Source organism: Notolepis coatsorum (assembly GCF_963971535.1).
Source record: "Notolepis coatsorum genome assembly, chromosome: 1".
Lineage (NCBI taxonomy): Eukaryota > Metazoa > Chordata > Actinopteri > Aulopiformes > Paralepididae > Notolepis > Notolepis coatsorum.
This window is the reverse complement of record NC_140165.1, coordinates 281,978,927-281,999,913: the sequence shown is the minus strand read 5'-3', so window position 1 is coordinate 281,999,913 and position 20,987 is coordinate 281,978,927. Positions and strand designations below refer to the sequence as shown.

The 20,987-nt window shown below is 43.6% G+C and overlaps 2 protein-coding genes across 3 annotated transcripts in view; one reads left to right on the top strand and one right to left on the bottom strand.

Annotated features, from left to right (window-relative positions):
- Window positions 1–2,920, top strand: part of farsb (phenylalanyl-tRNA synthetase subunit beta) — a 61,731-nt gene extending 58,811 nt beyond the window's left edge. For both annotated transcript variants that reach the window (XM_084330714.1, XM_084330715.1), the window contains one exon: window positions 1,508–2,920. In XM_084330714.1, the coding sequence (XP_084186840.1) occupies window positions 1,508–2,273 (766 nt within the window). In that variant the 3' untranslated portion in view covers window positions 2,274–2,920. The remainder of the gene's footprint in view (window positions 1–1,507) is intronic.
- A 972-nt stretch (window positions 2,921–3,892) lies between these two features.
- The window catches only part of sgpp2 (sphingosine-1-phosphate phosphatase 2), a 57,444-nt gene continuing 40,349 nt past the window's right edge, over window positions 3,893–20,987 (bottom strand). The window contains exons 3-5 of the mRNA XM_084325832.1: window positions 13,236–13,415; window positions 7,249–7,338; window positions 3,893–6,221 (exon numbers count right to left, since the gene is read on the bottom strand). Of these exons, the coding sequence (XP_084181958.1) occupies window positions 5,676–6,221; window positions 7,249–7,338; window positions 13,236–13,415 (816 nt within the window). The 3' untranslated portion in view covers window positions 3,893–5,675. The remainder of the gene's footprint in view (window positions 6,222–7,248; window positions 7,339–13,235; window positions 13,416–20,987) is intronic.

Here is a 20,987-nt window from a genome sequence, read left to right as displayed (position 1 = left end):
ACCGGCTTGCCTAGCTGTTGGCCAAAAACATCTCTGGAGAAGAGCAGTAAGCTTATTTCTCATAATGCTGGTGTGTTCCTTTTAACTGCTGAAAATCTTAATCAGTAATGGAATCAAATGGAGAACTCAACTCAGTAATGTAATCATGTTTACTTCTTTTTTAATTGCTCATCCTTCATAGGATAGACATGGGACAGAGTTAAATGAATGAATTCTATATATTTCATGATATAGAATTCTACCTTGGTTCAAAGTATTTGTGTAATTGGATTACAGATTTCTATAATTCCATTACAATGCGCTTTTACCCCCTTGTCCCTTTGCAAATGAATTAAAGGCCAAATTATCCCTTTTGATTTGGTTAATCAAAGACCAATCATGTGTTTAATGAAAATGTTTGATGCCAGATGAGATATCATTTTATGAACAGTATAACAAAAGATATGAAATTAATCAACAAAAAAATTCTTTATTGACTACCTTATCAAATAATTGACAATCTATTGACAACTATAAAGGGGCCGTCCTAGACCGTCTCACTCCATCCCTACGCGTGTGTATTGACCAATTTAACTTCTGTTTATATGTAAACCTAACTCGTCAAACATGAAGGAGGACTGTTCTTTTAGCTATTTCCACGGCCAAGTGGTGAAATGAAAAGACTAGGCTTAGATTTGTTTATCAATCGATTTTTACAATAATGAAGAAAATGTGTTGTAATTTGGCAAGTTACAAAGTATACAGCCTTTATTGTTTTCAGTGAGTAGCATTTACCACCCCTCTCTCATGACCGCAATACATGTTCTGTTTACATGGTAATTGTAAAGGCAATCATACGAACCACAGTTGCCTTGAGGCTCCAGGTAATGCGTTGTTAGTCCGACACGCTCCGAATTGCAATCCAAAAAGAAAGGATGACGCTGGTCCAAGGTACTTTCAAAACAAACGGGATTTATTGGGAAGCGAGTCACAACAGCCCCAATAGCTGCCTACCACTATAAAACAAACAAAAAGGGTTATGTAAATGAACTTAAACTGTCAATCAAATGCGAATTGAGTGCGGTCAAAAACTATATGGTACCGCTCCACCTGGGCCTGCATGAACTCTAAATGACCTGCCATGTTATAGGAGTGGTTAGGGGGAACGTGGGAAAAAAGGGGAGTTGACCAGGTAAGTCTCCATCTTGGAATTCATTGACAAATATTAATAAACACAAAGCACGAATACCATAATAAACTACATTTCTAAGGGGGCAATAAAGTTACAATTTATCATCATAGGATTTGGCTCCTACAGTAATGTCCAAGTGAAATGGGACAGTTCTGTGGGGTTGGGGTTAGTCCAAGTGAAATGGGACAGTTCTGTGGGGTTGGGGTTAGTCCAAGTGAAATGGGACAGTTCTGTGGGGTTGGGGTTAGTCCAAGTGAAATGGGACAGTTCAGTGGGGTTAGTCCAAGTAAAATGGGACAGTTCTGTTGACCTGTTGCTCTGCCTTGGTTCTTCCAGTGGCCTCACCGCTGAAACCGCCCTCACGCACGCTGTCCCCATGCGTGAAGTCATCAAGCACGAGTTCCCCCAAGACACCCTCCGAGTCTCCCCCACCACCACGAAGACGGTCTTCGGTGACATGGGGACGCCCGCCGGCCTCAAGGCCCTCGACGACCACCTGGCCGACAAAAGCTACATCGAAGGCTTCGTGGCGTCCCAGGCCGACACTGCCGTGTTCGACGCCATCCCCTCCGCCCCCTCGCCGAGCCTCTCCCACGCCCTGCGTTGGTACAAGCACATCAGGACCTTCCACACAGAGAGGACCAGCCTGCCGTTAGCCAAGAGTCAGTACGTCTCGGCCGAGGCGAAGAACAGCCCCGCTACACCCGACGAAGGCGACGATGACCTCGACCTGTTCGGCTCAGACGATGCCGAGGAGAGTGCGGAGGCGGCTCGCCTCAAGGAGGAGCGCGTCGCCCAGTACACCGCCAAGAAGGCCAAGAAGCCTGCGCTGGTCGCCAAGTCATCCATCCTGCTTGACGTCAAGCCCTGGGACGACGAGACGGACATGGGCAAGCTGGAGGAGTGTGTCCGGAGCATCGCCCTGGACGGGCTGCTCTGGGGTCAGTCCAAGCTGGTGCCGGTGGGCTACGGCATCCAGAAGCTGCAGATTGGGTGCGTGGTAGAGGACGACAAGGTGGGCACGGATCAGCTGGAGGAAGCCATCACCGCCTTCGACGAGTATGTTCAGTCGATGGATGTGGCCGCATTCAATAAGATCTGAGTCTCACACACTACGGGGGATCAAACACAAACTACACATCCTTTATTAAGCTGCAATAAAAGCATAAACATTATAGCTCCGTTGATCTGTAGTCTTGTTTCACGAGTTCAGGTCAAGTGATTACCACATCGTAAATAGGTACAACTACACCTCTGTCCATACTGGTAGAATCTCAGGTCAAACACCTTTGCCTTCGAGGTATTTTAACTTAATTTACCCAGTTTTGCTCCCTTGTTTTTAAATGACCTTTCTGCTGTACATCAAATAAAGGCGTATGTTTTGAGTGTAGCTTGGGTGTTTTTGACATGCATTTTGTAATCAAGTTAAGAATATTTTTACCCATTCTTCCTCAAATAGGCCTGTTTACACTAGTTTCTAAGCAGTCATAGAATATGGATTGATAGAATAGCCCATAGATAGTGAATCTAGTCATAATTACATGGAATAAGCCTGTGGTTGACAAAATAGTAAATGTGATCTGACCGTATGCTTGACAACAAGGCTGAGACCTCTTACTGTCCCGTTTTCATGAACAAATGTGCAAATTAGCCACGTAGAGCCGGTATTGTCTACCCAAGTGGCATACTGCTTCTGTTGGTTTGGTCAAACACTTATGTCACATTAAATAAATACTGCCGCCAGAGTCAGTCTCTTGATTCATTGTCAATGTAGCTTCTCCATTTTATACCCGATGGTATGGTTTGCTTAATTTAGTTTCTCCCCCAAAAAAGAACCAATATGCTGGGTCCAGCTGTACTAGGCAAGCCTAGTCTTGTTATTTTTCTCAAATTTAATATTTTGTCCTGCATATGTACCACACGTCTAATGCCCTCGAAACGCATTCAAATCGACATTGTATCATTTAAAAAATACATACATGTCAGATCTGAATATAATATAGCTATAAATAAATATAAAGCTTGTGTCCTGAAAATGTCACTTTTTGGCAGTAAGAGTTCGCAAAGGGCAATGAAAGTAGGTCATGGAGATAACAGACCTCTCGCTATGAAGTCGGACTCATGCTCCAGCATTCCTTCAGACTCCAAATGATTCACACTCTAGAGTTCAGAGGTATACCGATTATAAAGGTACCGTCACGGATCCATGCAAAGGTATGGATTTTTATTGTATATTATATTGGGAATTGGGATATAAATGTTCAAATATACTCTTAAAATAAAAAGACATCAAATCACTGTAATTTCCACTGGAAAAACCAAATGCCCAAATATCATTAAACAGTCAGAAATACAAATAATAGTGATATATTTTGACGATATCACCCAGGCCTACTTTACTGTGTTAATCCCAGAACACCGAGGAATACGCCTCACCTGGTACCCGACCCTCCGAAACACAGGAATACGCCTCACCTGGTAGCCTGATTACTTTTACCAACGGATTTCCAGTTCCGCGTTCTGCAATCTGATTGGCCACTGACGTTTCTGGTCGTGTGACATCTGATCTGCGCCAATCGTGTGACGCCTGTTTCTATCACCGGTTAAGCTTAGGCACTCTTTCGAAGTTGGTTAAGGTTAGAGTTTGTCTTAGAGCAGGGCGATAGAACACCAGCCCTGATTCCAAATTCCAAAAGCCATATACATAAAACAGTATACAAATTATTATTTCAAATTCTTTAATATTTCCATAAAACATTTTCTGATAGAGATAAATAAGATACATTTTCCACACCTCATGGACATTATCACAGTATGACACACTGCAAAAGATATCCCTGTGTAAAACATTCTTACAATATAGTACACTGTAAAAGAAATCCATGTCATCGTATTACACACAATAACATCCCTCAGGAGACATGCATACATGTAAGGCAGCATCGCCAGAGGGGTCAGATAGCATGGAGGTGGAGGTAGAAGTTCAGGGGTCATGAATCCAGTAACCTGTTGAATCCGGGACGGGGTCTCTGACCACCAGGCAACAGACTATTATTATTGTCATACCGTATGTATCAATCAATCAAATTTATTTATATAGCGCGTTTAAACATGACGCTCGTCAACTAAAGTGATTCACATAGCTAAGCTAAGAACAAAGAAAAGTATAAAATAAACAGAAAAATAAAATCAACGAATAGACAAAGGAAAAACAGAACAACACGTCAACGAGTACGGCAAGAGTCAAAGTGAGTCAGGGAAGGCCAGGCGATATAGGTGGGTTTTCAGTTTTGATTTAAAAGACTCGATGGAGGGGGCAGATTTAATGGACATGGGGATGCTGTTCCAGAGGTCAGGGGCTCCGACCGCAAAAGCACGTCCCCCCCTAGACTTGAAGTTAGACCTACGGGTGGTTAGGAGACCCTTATCAGCCGATCTGAGGGCCCTGGCGTTGGTATAGGGGGTGAGGAGGTCTGCTAGGTAAGCAGGGGCCTTACCATTTAGGGCTTTGTAAACCAATAAAAGGACCTTGAAGTCTATTCTAAAGCACACCAGGAGCCAGTGGAGGGAGGCAAGTACAGGGGTGATGTGAGCTCTCTTCCGGGTACCTGTGAGCAGTCTAGCGGCAGCGTTTTGGGGGAGTTGTAGACGGGCTACGGTGGATTTATTTAGCCCCAGGTACAGGGAGTTACAGTAGTCCAAGCGTGAGGATATGAAGGCGTGAATTACTCTTTCCAGGTCTGAGGGGGAGAGAATGGCCTTGATCCTGGCTATGGACCGGAGCTGGAAAAAGCACCCCTTCACCACAGAGTTTACCTGCCTATTGAAGGAAAACTCGGGGTCAAAGAGCACGCCCAGGTTTTTAACAAAGGGCTTGACTAGGGGAGACAGGTTACCCAGGCTGCTGGCAATGACACTGGTTTGGTTCGGAGGGCCAAAAAGGAGGATTTCACATTTTGACTGATTGAGCTGTAGAAAATTGTGTGCCATCCAGCATTTGATGTCATCTAGGCAGGTATGAAGACTGTCGAGATTGTTTATATTGTTGGGTTTCATGGGGAGATAGACCTGAGTGTCGTCAGCATAAAAATGGAAAGATGTGTTTTTTAATGATCAGACCAAGGGGCAGCATGTATAGGGAGAATAGGATAGGGCCAAGGATGGAGCCTTGTGGAACCCCGCAAGAGAGAGAGGCAGAGGGGGAGGAGCAGTTTCCGATATTAACGGAGAAGCTTCTATCACTGAGGTAGGAGGTGAACCATGATAGGGCTGTGCCACTGACACCAACTGCCTGGTGAAGACGGTCAATGAGAATGGCGTGGTCTATTGTATCGAAAGCTGCACTGAGGTCTATCAGATAGTGTCAGATGTATCACAAGGTATACAATATTCTTATAACCTACATCCTGTATAAAATTCCTCTTATACATGTTATATACACGCTGGTACAGTCTGTATAAGAATGAGTTATAAAAATGCAATTGTTTCAGATGCTTTATTCAGTTCATAGGCCCAGTAGCATAAAGATCCTATGGATTACGATACAGTTGACGAGCCCGACACACGTATACGTGACAAACTTGTACGGCACCTCTATCTCTTTCCTTCTCCTGGCGTTGCTGTCGCCCGGCGGAACCCGGTACCACGAGTACAACACGGACAGACTCGCCGCCTTCGCCACCTGTCGGGTGGCCACCAGTGTTGTGGCCCCCAGCGCAAAGCGGACGGCACCCCTCGCCAGGGCGGCTGCCGTCAGCGTGGGCAGGGGCAAAGGTAGCAGCGCCCCCTGGGGCTCGAAGGTCTGGCCCAGCCGCGAGTTCACCCAGTAGCCCACGGAGTACCCGGCCCCCGCCCCCAAGATGGTGGTGGTGTCGCCCCGCGTGGTGGTGTAGCGGTCCAGCTCGGGGTACGTGTAGCTGAGGACGAGGGGCAGCGCCAGCGCCACAACGGGGAAGACGGGGCTGTTGAGCTGGAAGTCGTCGTACGCCTCCCAGTACGGGTAGGTGAGGAGCATGAGGGCGGCCGACATCAGAACTCCACAGATCACATCCTGGAGGAGAAGAACCAGGGAGTAACCCATGAGAAGGAGAGGAGCTCGGGGTGGGACTTTTCTGGAGTCACATTCAAATTGTGTTCACGGTTATCTCAAGGCAATTTGATAAGAGTAGATTCTAGATTGCCATTAACCTTCTTGTTACAAAGCGTGTATAGTGTGTGAGTCTTTCTGTTTGGCTAATCTTGGCAATCTGTAGGATTTAGGCTGCGGTTACATTAGGGAGCTAACAATGTCACTGGAACATTTTGGACCCAAATGTATTTCCTGTCAACTAGTGCATCAGCAAAAACAATGTGGGTCCTTTTTGAATGTGTTGTCGTCAAATTTGAAAAGTGAAAACTAAAAAAGATTTTTTTCTTTGGAATTTTGTGAATCAAATGTCAATCTCATAAAATAGTCTCAATCCCCAACCCGCTAGAAGGAACCGGTTTTACCATCACAATACAAATGAGGAAATGTTTAATTTCCTCTAAATAAACTCTAAAAACACAAGATTCAGGAGTGAGTGAGTCATCCTGAACTGAACCATTTGTTCACTTGAGTTCACAGATTTGGCCAGACTCCTGTTTATCATAAAGCACTGCTGAAGCGGCCAACTACTGTAATAGTAAACACAAACATTTCCCTGCACAGCTTGCTACTCTAGACGTCTACACATGTCTGCATTCCTAATTTAACTCAAATGTTATTTGTGGAAATATATCCACCCTTGCCGTGCACGTTTGTTACAATCTGATATTGATAATGACCGTTAATGTAGCCTAATTAACGCTTATTAATAATACACCTGTGTGGCAGAGTGATGCATATAGTTAAAAGTCTCTTCATACAGAATAGGGAATAAAGTGAATTTAGGTGAGCTCCCTGCTGCTATGTGAAGAGCAGGTCAAGAGTGAGACAGGGGTATTTTGAATTTGCAAGACAAGACCCAACCAGACACGGATATGAATAATGAATCCTTGCGTTGGGTCTGAATGTCTTGCGGCAGGGTGTGAGTGGAGTGTAAAGGGAGCCAGCTCACCAGAAGAGAGTGCATGCCGGTGTACAGGCGACTGAGACACACCAGCGACGACATCACCACCGCAATCAGCAGGCCCACTTCAAACTGGAACTGGAACATACACAAACATATATAGAGGCTAGAAGATAGGGGTGGGAATCACCAGAGACCCCACGATATTATCACAATACTAGAGTCACAATTTAGTGTAGTATATTGTAGTTTATTACCTTTTTTCAACTGCAAATTATGTCCCCAACGGAAAACTTCCGTTACAATCTCCAATAAAAGAATCGGATTAATCTAATAAAATAGAATTGTCTGTCTATTCACCTCATTCTAATAATTTTAATGCAGTAAACTGGAATTTTCTTTTAATATCGATACTTGACACAGGGCACTGTATCGATTCGATATAATATTTCTGTATAGATTTTTCCCCCACCCCTAGTTACATGTAAATGTAGTCATTTAGCTGACTAGAAGGTAAAGGAGGCCATGCTCAACTTCCATCTTCAAAATCAATAGAATATTCCCTTTTTTAATGCACAAGCAATAGCATGTCCAACGGACCGATGAAGGCTATTGCCGAAATGTACAACATGTTCGACATGCCCCTGTTTATTCAGTAAATAAGTGAGGAATATATTAGCTAATATGCAGTAACCGTGGTGAAGTAATGTGTGATATGTAACTTGATTACACATTAATAATAATAATAATTACTTGCATTTATATAGCGCTTTTCTAGACACTCAAATCGATTTACAATGTAGGGTGGAAATTGCCTCCTTCACCACCACCATTAGTATGATTCCCCCAAAAATATTAATAATCTGGGGAATGAATGCCGCCCATTTTAAGAATTCACATCATGTTCTTCCTGTCCCAGGACAGTTCAGTCAGTGGTTGTGAACATGCACCACTCTCTCCTAAAGCTAGAAATCAGGGAGAGAACCCTCCAGTCAGTGATGTCACTGGGATGTCAAATCTGGGGCTGCTTCATAGACACTGAATGGGGCTCTGATTTTATGTGGATTACGTTACTAAATACAGTTCTCAGCAGATAAATCAGTGATCTGGAACACGTTGCACTTTGACAGTCACCTCCCAGTCAAGCCCCTGGCACCGCTAGCCTGGTCTGAAGAGGCTGATGGATGTACACACTGTGCTAAAAGATCCAGTCTACTACAGATGTACACACGTGTGCTAAAAGATCCAGTCTACTACAAATGTACACACTTGTGATAAAAGATCCAGTCTACTACAGATGTACACTTCTGTGCTAAAGGTTCCAGTCTACTACAGATGTACACACTTGTGATAAAAGATCCAGTCTACTACAGATGTACACTTCTGTGCTAAAAGATCCAATCTACTACAGATGTACACACTTGTGATAAAAGATCCAGTCTACTACAGATGTACACACTGCCTGTAATGAATTGCAGCACTGTACCCAAGATTCCTAACATTCTTGTCCGGAAGCAGGAACCAAATATGCTCCACACCCTATTCTCACTTTCCTGTTATTTTTTACATTCATTATACTTGTTATTTTTTTTTTTATTATCAAAAAGTATAAAAGTCCGTCAATCAATCATCATTTCTACCCGGAGACTGAATCTCACCGCCAGACCATCCGCTCTACTCATCCGACACGTGGCTCTGTCCGCAACGCGTCCCCTCTTTTCTCTTCTACTGTCTATTCCTCTTCCCCTTCCTCCCTTTGTCCTTTTTACCTACACAGACAGGTTCTATAGCGGCCCATTTTAATAACAGAAAGGGGAGGCCACAGTGTCTTCATTCATTCACCTCCTTGTCCCACTCTCCTTCACCTACCCCCTTGTCCCCATTCCCCCACACTCCTCCACATTCTCTCCTCTCTGTTTCCTGTCTTCTTTTCTTGCAGCTGGAAGCCCTATTCACACAGGGCAGTTGATGAAGAGAGAGGGGGGGGGGGGGGTTTCTGAATGTGGCACAAAGGATAGTGGAGGGTAGGGGGGCTTGCACTGTGATTGACTGTCGCAACCTACGAACTTCTTCGAGGAACCTAAAAAAGTCACCCTCGGGGCCCTGGGGGGGGGGGGGGGGTCAGGAGGGACCATTCAGGAGCTCTGTCAACAGTCCATTAACTCATCTATTGCTATGCGTGTTCTTCAGTGGGGGGGGGGGGGGGTGCAATTTCTAGAGGAATGTGTGCCATACTGTAGGCAGGCCTCTCAAGTCACGGAGGTTGTGAACTATACGAGTGAGATGTTCATTGTATTGGATGTGAATTTCCGCTCACTGAAACTGACTTCTGCAGGGCAAGTCTCAAGTGGTCAGAGTCAAACGCTTAGTGGTTTAACTGAGACTTCTATTGAGTTTGTGACACACCAGCAGAGAAACACAGAGATGGGGAGGGTTAAGGGATAGACTGACAGTCATTGACTCAGTTGAGTCCATCAGCAGAACAAACCGCAGCTGGATGGGTGTGGTTGATGGTGACTGATGGCGACTGCTGACTCTGCCCCTCCCTCGCCATTGTCTAAACGATCTGTCAGAACTGTGTGATGGACAGGAGGGCCACGCCCCCTCATCCCACTGAACTACTAATAGGGAGGTGTAGTGGTTACGTCATTGCCGTTTTTCGTGTTCCACCCTCTCTCCAACCCAATGCATTTCCCCATTGCCCATTTCTAAATAGTCTCGTTTAAAACAAATAAAGCATTAACATTGGCATGGTGTACCTTTCTGTGCTTATTCATCCACAATCTATAGCTCAACATGAAAATATTCGCAATTAATCATAAAAAAAATCGCAGAATTTTATTTCAATCAAAAATGCTTAAACAATCATGTTGGTGATAGAAGGGAACTCATTTTGTGCAAAAGTGGAACGTTTTTCAAATTCCATGCGGCAGCGGGCGCCGCATGGCGAACCACATAACGCGCTGAGTCGCGGCACGGCCAACCGGGGTTCAATTTCCGGACCCGTCGTTATTTGCCGAATAACTTCCCCCCACTCTGTCTCCCGTTCCTCCTCTCTCTCTCTCTCTACTGGACTGGCCAGTAGCAAAAAACGCAAAAAGAAATCCAAAAAAGAAAAGAATTCCATGAGGCAGAATTGTTACAATAGCCGATAAATTCATTTTCCCAATGATAAATTCCTATACGGGTGGAACAACCAGTGACGTCAGACTACACCTCCCTATAGCCTATAGTTCTACAGTACCCAGCATTCTTTGCAACATTCCAACACTGGAGTTACAGGCACTGCACTATTATACAGGAAGTATCGATTTGTCTGGTTTGGTTTGGTCCCCCAGTGTATTAAACACTCTCACAGTGACCTCTAGGCTAAAGAGCCTCGCTTGGTATTTCACTTTGTTTAAATAGTTTTGGTCTGGTGTGTGGATTATTATACTGTGAATTTCTCCAGACAACCCCTCCTCTATCCTCACTCAACTCCAACACACACATCAGACCAAAACTAAAAAGATAAAGTGTGATACCAAGCGGCGCTCTTTTGCCTAGAGGTCACTTTTTGACGCCATTAGAGAGTCTATGTAAGCATCTACTGTATACATTTATGGTCCAGTCCAGAAACATTAGTGAACAGGAACAACTCTCTACCAAATCCAGAAACCAGGGTGCAAACACTCACATTGTTGATGTCATCAGGTATAAGGTCTAAAGCTGCTCCAGGAATTGGGGAAAGATGGTGAGGGTGTCACTGAGCGCACCCAGGAGAATGTTCCGAGTGTATCGGTAAATTTTCTGTTCAGAACTGAGAACACTACTAAATAAATGTATGTATAAAAGAAAAGAAAGCAACAAAAAATCTCCCATTCATAGTCTGTGGAGCAGCTCCAGACCTTACATCTGATGACATCACAAGTTTGAGTCAGACTTCTCTGGCTTCTTGCTTTGGGAGAGAGTAGCTCATCTTCACACATACAGCATCGATTGAACTTTCCTCTGCCATGGAAACAACATATTGGAATATATGTCAGGAGCTGAACATTCTAATGATGATGTCATGACAGCTACTGGCCATTGGAAGCTAGAGAGCTCTGGAAGACAACATTCCAAACAAACTTAGACCTGAAAGGGTTCATAGCAACGAAGGATAGTTACATCCGATCATGTGCACATTGACAAATACCCATTCTAGGTAATAACATTGGGCCTCATTCACGAAGTGATATAAGAACAGATATCCTCTTATTTTATTCTTAACTAGCATTTTTTCTTATTTTGTTCTTACCTGGGATTCAGCAATGATCTTATTGTTGCTTTTCTCTTAGGCAAGACCAAAGAGTGGTTGAGAGCCCGCTTACCCAGATGAGAAATAAAAAAAATAAAATAATCCTACCATTGGTCAATTGCCCCCAAATACAACTTTAACTCAATGGCCGCTAACGATATACGTGTTTGGCCAACGACCGTTGAACGGCAACCACGTATATATACGTTATTTGATCGTCATTTCTTTTATTCGATATTTCTATTCATTGCAGGCACACGGACTCTGGGTTAACATGGGGAATCATCCTGAGAATGCCAATGTGCAATACCGGCCGCATCGCGCTAGACGGCGGTATCGAGCACCCTTTGTAACCCTTTGGGACGGCCAAATGTCTCTGGTTTTATTTTTCCTTGCCGGCCGAGGCGAACGGTTGTCCCGGTTCCATTGAAGCGCGTCAAATATCCCCGATCCAAAGTTGTGGTGGATTATGCCGTGGACCAAATCGACATTGGATGTACCAGATGGCAATCAAACAATTGTAATATTATTTTTGGAATACTCCCGATCACAGGTAAGGACGATTTGACGTAAATTTTAGCTTGATCCTGCAATGCGTTTCTACCGATCGGGCTGATAAGCGTTTTTAGTGTTCAATACGGATGCCGTTACTGACAATCAAATAATCAGAAACGACCCCCCCCCCCCTTTCATGCATTCATGATGGAACATAATACCTATGATATAGATTTGATTTCGGGATAATAGCGTATACAGACAAGAAATGGCAACGTCTATAGTGAAATTGGCGTATAGGGCTATAACTCAGCATTTCATGAATTACCCTAGACCGCTCTAAAACTATACTTATTCACCACGGTATAACATATGGATGGAAAAATTTATTATTTTTCACATATTGAACGATAGATAGGTGATGTCAAATGGGCCATAGTATTGTATCCATAGCTATAATGCGGTCAATGAGTTAATAACTCAGAACTTTTCAATTATTATTATTGTAACTTATTGTGTGCGTTCTGCTTCTGAAATGGATTATATATTGCCGTTAGAACAGTTAGATGCTCTGGCCACCCAGGCCGTACGCATAGAACGCATATTTAGAGATCGTCTAGATCTATTTGCAGAGCCAGATGGGTGGCTGCTTAACCGTTTAAGATTGCCAAGAGCGGTCCTTTTAGATGTATGCAATACTCTGGAGCCTCAACTCAGACACAACACACGCCGGTCAAATCCTGTGCCTCCACACCTACAAGTTCTGAGCACACTCAGGGTTTTAGCCACAGGGACCTTTCAGAGAGATAAATGACAGGTCCGGTATTTCCCAACCTACTGGGCGATTAGCTCTTGACAAGCGCGCAGTCGTTCAGTAAAACAATTAATTTTGCACGTATACAGTACGTGTGTGCGCGCGCTGCGGCAGGTGGCCAGGAGCACGCAACTAGACGGTATAAATATGGAATATTAATACAGTCTATTCCACTATATAGCTATAGGTGCTGTATGACGACAATACATTTGAATCTGATCTAATTTAGATTTGTCGCAAAGCGCTCCAGCGCTACATGTTGAATACGGGGATCAGCTCATGCAGACCCATGTTTTGCACACGCCTCATTCGCCTTATAAGGAGCAGGCAGGGCGTGTCTGTATAATATAAGAAAAATAATAAGAGAGTATTGGTGAATGAAGCCCATCATTTTATTGATTGACGCCAGTGATTTGACGCCAGTGTGGTGCCAAGAGCGACACCCACCTGTATCCTGGACGTGGCGCTGAGCAGCACGGTGAAGGAGATGGCGGTGGCCGCCATGGCGTGGGTAGAGGGCAGGCCGTACTCTGCGTCGACACGCGTCTCCAGCTTGACCACTGGGGGCGACTGCGGTCGAGGCAGCTTCAGGACATCCTTCATCACCTGACCCACATACATCACCAGCTGGACCACAGGGGAGGATCAGAGAATCTCAATCGTTGTTCACAGGGTCTTGAGACACATCAACAACACCGTACATGGTGACATGGTACAGGGACAACAGGACAACGACACACGATAGACAGTAGACTATGCATAACCCATTAAAAGCATAACACAATGGGGTAACAATGCAACAGTTCCTGTCTCCTAAGTGGGCGGGACTTTTAACAGGCACTATCGTTAACACTGAAATCGCTAGACAAGACTCAAACTAATTCGTTTTTTCGCTGAATCTATTAGGTCAGATTTTTTTTTATTTTGTGTCAAAATAGTCGGAACACATTCAACTTGTAAGACGTGGTCTAATACGGGGGCAGTGAACGCAAGGAAGTGAGAAGGACCTGGCTAGTCTCCCTTTGGAAGGTCTGATGTTAGCAAACACTGCAACAAGAAATAACCTTGGGCCCATTCAGAATGTTTATGTTGCCTATAACTCGTACTATGTACATAGATCAATACTTTTACATGGTATGGTTGCAGCTGTACACAGTAAATTTCGCAGAGTAAATTTTACTCAAACTGAGTCCATTTGAGCCCAAGTGAGTAAAATTTTACTCAGTTTGAGTAAAATTGTACTCAGTTTGAGTAAAATTTACTCAGCGAAATTTAGTGTGTAGAGGACATGTATTGAGTGACTGGGAGTGATGACATGTGAGAGACACCAAAATAGCCTAAAATCTAATGTATTTAGATGCGTCACACTTTAGACATTAAAGGGACAGTTCTGATGAACCCTAACCCTATTTCCTACTTACCAATTATATTGTTTATTGGTAGAGTCCTTTCTCAGCACAAGCCATGCTGTTCATCATATTAGCTGTGGATAGTTAGCCACAAACCAATGCAAAGTATGGGCCCTATGGGGTCTATACAAGTTGACTAAGGCTCATTGAAATAGTCGGCTCTACCAATCATCAACAACATCATTGTTAAGCAAGAAATAGGGCTAGGGTTCCAAAAGTCTGAGCTGTCCCTTTAAGAAGAATGTAGAAAATTACCAAAGAAGATATAGTAATATATAGTAATATTTGTGACAGACATAAACCCCAACAGTATACACAAATAAATAATAGAATGTTTGTTTGTATATGTGTGTGTGAGTGTGCAGTAAGATTATTTTCAGTTCTGTAATAACCTATAGGTATGAGTTTCCTTAGTGTCTTCTTTTCTTTACCAAGTGTTGATGGTTAAGAAAATGTAATTGACAGACCATCTATTTATATTGTTTATTTATTGTTTTGAGTAAGGGGCAGGCAAAATAAGATTTTCTTCTCCCCGCTCCTTTTCGGTCATGGAATGTGCAAATTGAGGTGCTTTGATCATTAAACGCTTTTTTCTTTGCTGGAACTGTGCATTACCATGAGCGGAACAAATAAAAAATGAAATGAGTCTGTGAGAAATGAGTTAGAAATCAGTTCGGTCTGCATTCTCGGTAAAAGAAACGGCACCTTTAGAGTCAAATAAATTAGTCATACAGATGAAAATTGGAAAGACAATATATATATATTGTTATAGCTGTTATATACAATAATATATTGTTATATATAAAATATAATGTTATAGCAGTTTATTTTATATACCTATAATGTTATAGCGGTTCATATTATATATAGAATGTTATAGCCGTTATAATAATAATATAATGTTAGTTCATATTATATATATATATATATCTTGTTATATATATATATATATATAATATAAACCACTATAACATTATTATTATTATAACAGCTAACATTATATATATATATATATATATATATATATATATATATATATATATATATATATATATATATATATATATATATATATATATATATATGTTATAGCTGTTTATATTATATATATAATGTTAGCTGTTATAATAATAATAATGTTATAGTGGTTTATATTATTTATAGTGGTTTATATTATTTATAGTGGTTTATATTATATATATATATATATATATATATATATATATATATATATATATATATATATATATATATATATAATATTATAGCTGTTATAATTATAATAATGTTAGTGGTTTATATTATATATATAATATTATAGCGGTTATAATAATAATAATGTTAGTGGTTTATATTATATATAATGTTAGCCATTAATATTATATATAATGTTATAGCTGTTTATATTATATATATAATGTTATAGCTGTTATAATAATAATAATGTTAAAGCGGTTTAGATTATATATTATAGCGGTTTATATTATATATAATGTTAGCCGTTTATATTATATATAATGATATAGCTGTTTCCCTTCATCTTTCCCCCTCCTTTCCGCTGAACACAGAAAGAGAGAAGAGATGGAGAATAAAGGAGGTTGACTTGCGATCAGCTTACATTCCATTAAAAATAGCCACACACCCCATTATAAATAAGTAATCACCTCAACCAGAGTAGAGACCTGCCACTGGGAGAAGTGCAGATACTGCAATAGTGCAGCAACAGAATAGGAACGAGGGAATTGAATCAGGCCCAGTTTAGCTGACACAGCGTCTTCACTTGACGGGGAGACGGAGGACCTACACTATTGACACAATGACACAGTGCAAGGTGTGTGTGTGTGCGTGCATCTGCTCTGCTGAATGCCAAATATACACTGATATTCTGTGTGTGTGTGTGCACATGCTCAAGCATGTGTGTAGGTGTGTATAGATATGTGGCCCATTCAACTGTGCTGCCCATTATGTGCATGTGTGCGTGCATGCCTGTGTGAGTGTCTGTGTGTGTGTGTGTCTGTGTGTGTGTGTGTGTGTGTGTGTGTCAGTGTGGCCTGCTAAACGTGTTGCCTTTAGTGAGCTCCCCAGCGGGACTCAGAGCGGCAGCCTGCTCCCAGCAAGAGTCTTATTTAAGGCACTGCCTTGTATATTTAATGACCGACTGTCTCGGCTATGGGAGGAGAGGAGGGCTGGGAATGGAGAGAGAGAAGGAGGGAGATGACAAGGGTAGAAGAGAGAGGGGACGATTGGGGAGAGAGGGGTACTAATTTGACTGTATTTATAAATGCCAATGAGGGGCGAAAGAGAAGAGGGAGAGGTGATGATTACCATGGTAACCTGAGCACCCTTGTTACCATGGTAAATAAGAGATATAAGTAGATCCATTAACCCCTAGTTAGCATAGCAACCTAAGCCATTAAATAGAGATAGAGAGGTGCACTTTAGCTTAGCTTAGCTTAGCACAATGAATGGAAGCGAGCATGACCAGTTAGCCTAGGCATTGTCCAACCAACACCTCTCCCGAAGGCTAACCGGTCACGTCCTCTTCCATTCATTGTGCTAAGCTAGGCTAACATGCAGCCAGATAGCTTTCTACTGAACGCACAGAGAGGAAACTGGTATCTATCTTCTTGTCTCTCTCTGGAGAAGACGGTAAGCTAATTTCCCAAAATGTTGGCGTGTTCCTTTAAGAATCAAACTTGTCTCCATTAAGAGAGGAGGAACATATCCAAGTTCTCTGTGGGGAAGAGCCACTGCTAGACTAGCTGCCCAGTATGCGTCAGCATGTCATAGCCTGAGGGACAGTGTTGTGAGTTCATGTCAAATCTTGATTTATTTATCTATATTTCTAGCCAAATAACTACATGTATTGTATTATACTGTTAATTTGCTTATTAAAGTGAACCTTTAAAAAATAAATCTAGATAGACAGAGGAAGAGAGAGAAAGAGAGAAAGAGAGAGATGGTACCAGGCTAAAACAGGCTATTGGTACGAGGGGGGTTTCCCAACACTAAGGTCTGATACAAGGAGCCTCGAGTAACATGACATAACATGATGCATCAAAGCAAACTAACTCAAATGATTTTCTGTAAATGGTAAATAGGGCATTTATATATCGCTTTTATCCAAAGCGCTTTACAATTTTGTTCCTCACATTCACCCATACCAGTCACGGTCACCCCCTGTACTTTTGGTATAGCAAGCAATAGATCCCTCTAATGTAAAAAAAATAAAAATGTAATCAATCTCAAATCCTTTTTGCCCAATTACTCCAAACGGCTACATTGATCCATCACAAAACAGATATAAAACAAATGGAAGGTATTACTGTCTGTTAAATTAGGACCTAACGTAATTGTGCGTTTGCAGAAACAACAGCTTTGCTCATGGACGTCGACGTAACCGTCGGTTCCAAAAGTTCATCATCCTCTTCCAACTTCTCGGTCCGTCAGACAGGGTTCTGAAATGTTTGTGCTTGTTACTCCACAGAACAGCCCTCCACCCAAACCCACAGCATAACCAAGCCACCAACTCTTAACTGGTCCCAGTACAACCCTCCACCCAAACCCACAGCATAACCAAGCCACCAACTCTTAACTGGTCCCAGTGCAGCTGCCACCCCAAACCCACAGGATAACCAAGCCACCAACTCTTAACTGGTCCTAGTGCAGCTGCCACGCCAAACCCACAGGATAACCAAGCCACCAACTCTTAACTGGTCCCAGTGCAGCCGCCACCCCAAACCCACAGGATCACCAAGCCACCAACTCTTAACTAAACTGGTCCCAGTACAGCCACCACGCCAAACCCACAGCATAACCAAGCCACCAGTGCAGCCGCCACACCAAACCCACAGCATAACCAAGCCACCAACTCTTAACTGGGCCCAGTGCCACCACGCCAGCCGCACATTGGCCGTCTTTGTGTGGCTCACATCAAAGGGCTGACCCAGGCGCAGTGTGGTCACATGAGAAGAGGAGTTAAAGATCCAGAGTCAACACACACAAGACAGTAGAGTGTCCGTGTGCGTGTGCGTCTATGCTTTCTCATGAATGAGCGTATTGATCGACGCCCGTGTGGCTCCGGACTTTGATCTGTCAACATGCGGTGGGAGTGAGTGTGTGGGATTTGGTGACAGTTAGCATGTGTAGTGTGTGTGTAGTGTTAGTAAGGTTAGTGTGTGTGTAGTGTTAGTAAGGTTAGTGTGTGTAGTGTTAGTTAGTGTTAGTGTGTGTAGTGTTAGTTAGTGTTAGTGTGTGTGGTGTTAGAAAGGTTAGTGTGTAGTGTTAGTAAGGTTAGTGTGTGTGTGTGTGTGTAGTGTTAGTAAGGTTAGTGTGTGTAGTGTTAGTAAGGTTAGTGTGTGTGTGTGTGTGTGTGTGTAGTGTTAGTAAGGTTAGTATGTGTGTGTGTAGTTTTAGTAAGGTTAGTGTGTGTGTGTGTGTAGTGTTAGTAAGGTTAGTGTGTGTAGTGTTAGTAGGGTTAGTGTGTGTAGTGTTAGTAAGGTTAGTGTATGTGTAGTGTTAGTAGGGTTAGTGTGTGTGTGTGTGTGTGTGTGTGTGTGTGCGTGCGTGCATAGGCGCCTGGCCCTAAGAGCACTGGGAGCAGCTGCTCTCCCACTATTGAACTTGGGGGAGCAAGGGTATGATCTTTGTAACTGAGGGGTACAATTCCCTGACTGTATTAATCAAGTATTGGTATCATTAAACCACTACCGTCTTATGTACATTATACTGGCCATACCGTACACGAGTATATGATGAGAACACTTCCCCACAATGAATCGGTTCTACACAAAGTTGTCTTTAAGTATTTATTAGCAGCAAGAATACATAATATACTTTACTTGAATGCGCTTATAAGGCAAAGGAATGTGCGTAGGCAAATCAATAATGAATGTCCATTCTCTGGTTACGCATGAGATAAGAATACAACCTGAATACTAGGAATTATATCTAGGGGATACTGGTAGGGGGGTTCCTACCGGTTGTAAGCCAGCAGGGGGAGCAAATGCTCTAATGCAAAGTCTGGTTCCACGGGGACTCAATAAGCTCCTGCTCGGGGAGGCGGTATTACTCCCTGGATCAGCGGACGAAAGGCAGCCGCTGTAATCCCAGTATGCGTGCAGCACAGGTGGAAGCCGGTCAGCCTCTCCAATAGAGACGGGCTCGAATGATGTTCCTCACGGGCAGGTCCCACAGCAGTGGGTGTAGACGATTCTTCTCCGCTCTAACAGCCTGGTTCAAAGCAATACGAATAATAATCCAGCCGGAGAGGGGCTCTGCATTCACCGGTGTAGATCCTCCGGTGCGCGGTACTTCACATTAACTAAGTTGAACTTGACGTTATTCAACCAAGCTCTGATACTTTACTATCCTATTCGCACGCGGCTATAAGTGCTCTATTTAGACGCACGGTTGCTCCCTTCACTTGGTCTTTGACTCGTGATGAAGGCTTTACTAGTAAGGAGCGAACGATACGTTGAACAAACGTATTAGGATAAAACAAGACTCTATTTTGGGGCAATACGGGCCCACTTCACAGCACGTTGTATCGTAGTGTGAGGCTTCAACTTGTTACTAAGACTCGAACTGAACTGAACTACTTCTGTATTCACCTGCGCCATATTTATATGTTGGGCGAATAATCTAGTGCCAGCCTTATTTCTGTCTCGTAGTCCTGGGCAGAACCGGGCATGTACAGACATGTCTTGACGGTAGCTTTGAACTCGACTCTGGGGGTAAGACACTGGCGCTGGTGGCACGCCATCCAATAAGAGAACGAAATATTATGGTCTGTACCAGGCTAAAGGGATATTCCGTGTATATGTACAAAGAATACACAAGGGATATCAAACGATATACAAATATTATGCAATATATATCAATCAATAAATACATATATTCGGTTTAATCTGACCCTTTGTAACAGCCGCCTCCTAATTAGTCCCACCTAATTAGCTAAGCAGAGACAGATTAACCGCACTGTCCACTACTCAATGTCTGTGGTGAGGGTAGGCAGTTCACAAAGTCAGGGGTCATGGTCGTCATTAAGCGAGTCGGGGAGCCTTGGCGACTCTATCAGCCTCGCCACGGGTCGGTTGTAGGTCCGTCCTTGGACAAGCAATTCTGCCGCTCTGACCTTTCCGTCGGCACCAGTGGTCACTTTGCTTACGCGGCCGGCCGGCCACGCAGCTCGGGGTAGTGACTGGTCTATGGTCATGACGACTGGACGGGATGAAGGGGGGCTTAGGAGGAAGCGGGCCTGAGACTGCTTTGATCTGTGCTTGGCTGTGCCTCCTCCTCCTCCGTCTGTTTCTCTTGTTTGCTCTGTACCCCGTCTGAGGAGGGGCCGGTCCCGGCCGCCCCGTCAAGGAGTCGCTTGGGGTGCTGGGTTCGAGGTCAGCTACGTCTGAAGCGCAGCTGAGGGGGGTGGAGTTCCGAACTCCCTCTGGTGCCCACGGTTCTCTCACGGGCCTCTCGCTTAATGTCAATAGCCTCTGCTGTATGAGGGAGTGGCCGGTGTCGCTCGCCTTTGTGTGTAGGCAGCGTGTAGACGTGGGTTGACTGTCAAGTCCGTAGAGGGGGCCCTGGAGCGTCCATCCCAGTCGGGTCTGAACCGCGACTGGGCATCCTTTGGGTCCGATGTGGGCCGCCTCAATTGGGAGAATGAGGTCCGCGTGGTCGGAGCCGATGAGCAGGGTCGGTGTGGCGCCGTCGATAAGCGGTATAGGTAGTTGACGTAGGTGCACATATTTAGCCATCAGCTGTGGGATGGGGTAGGTGTACTGAGACA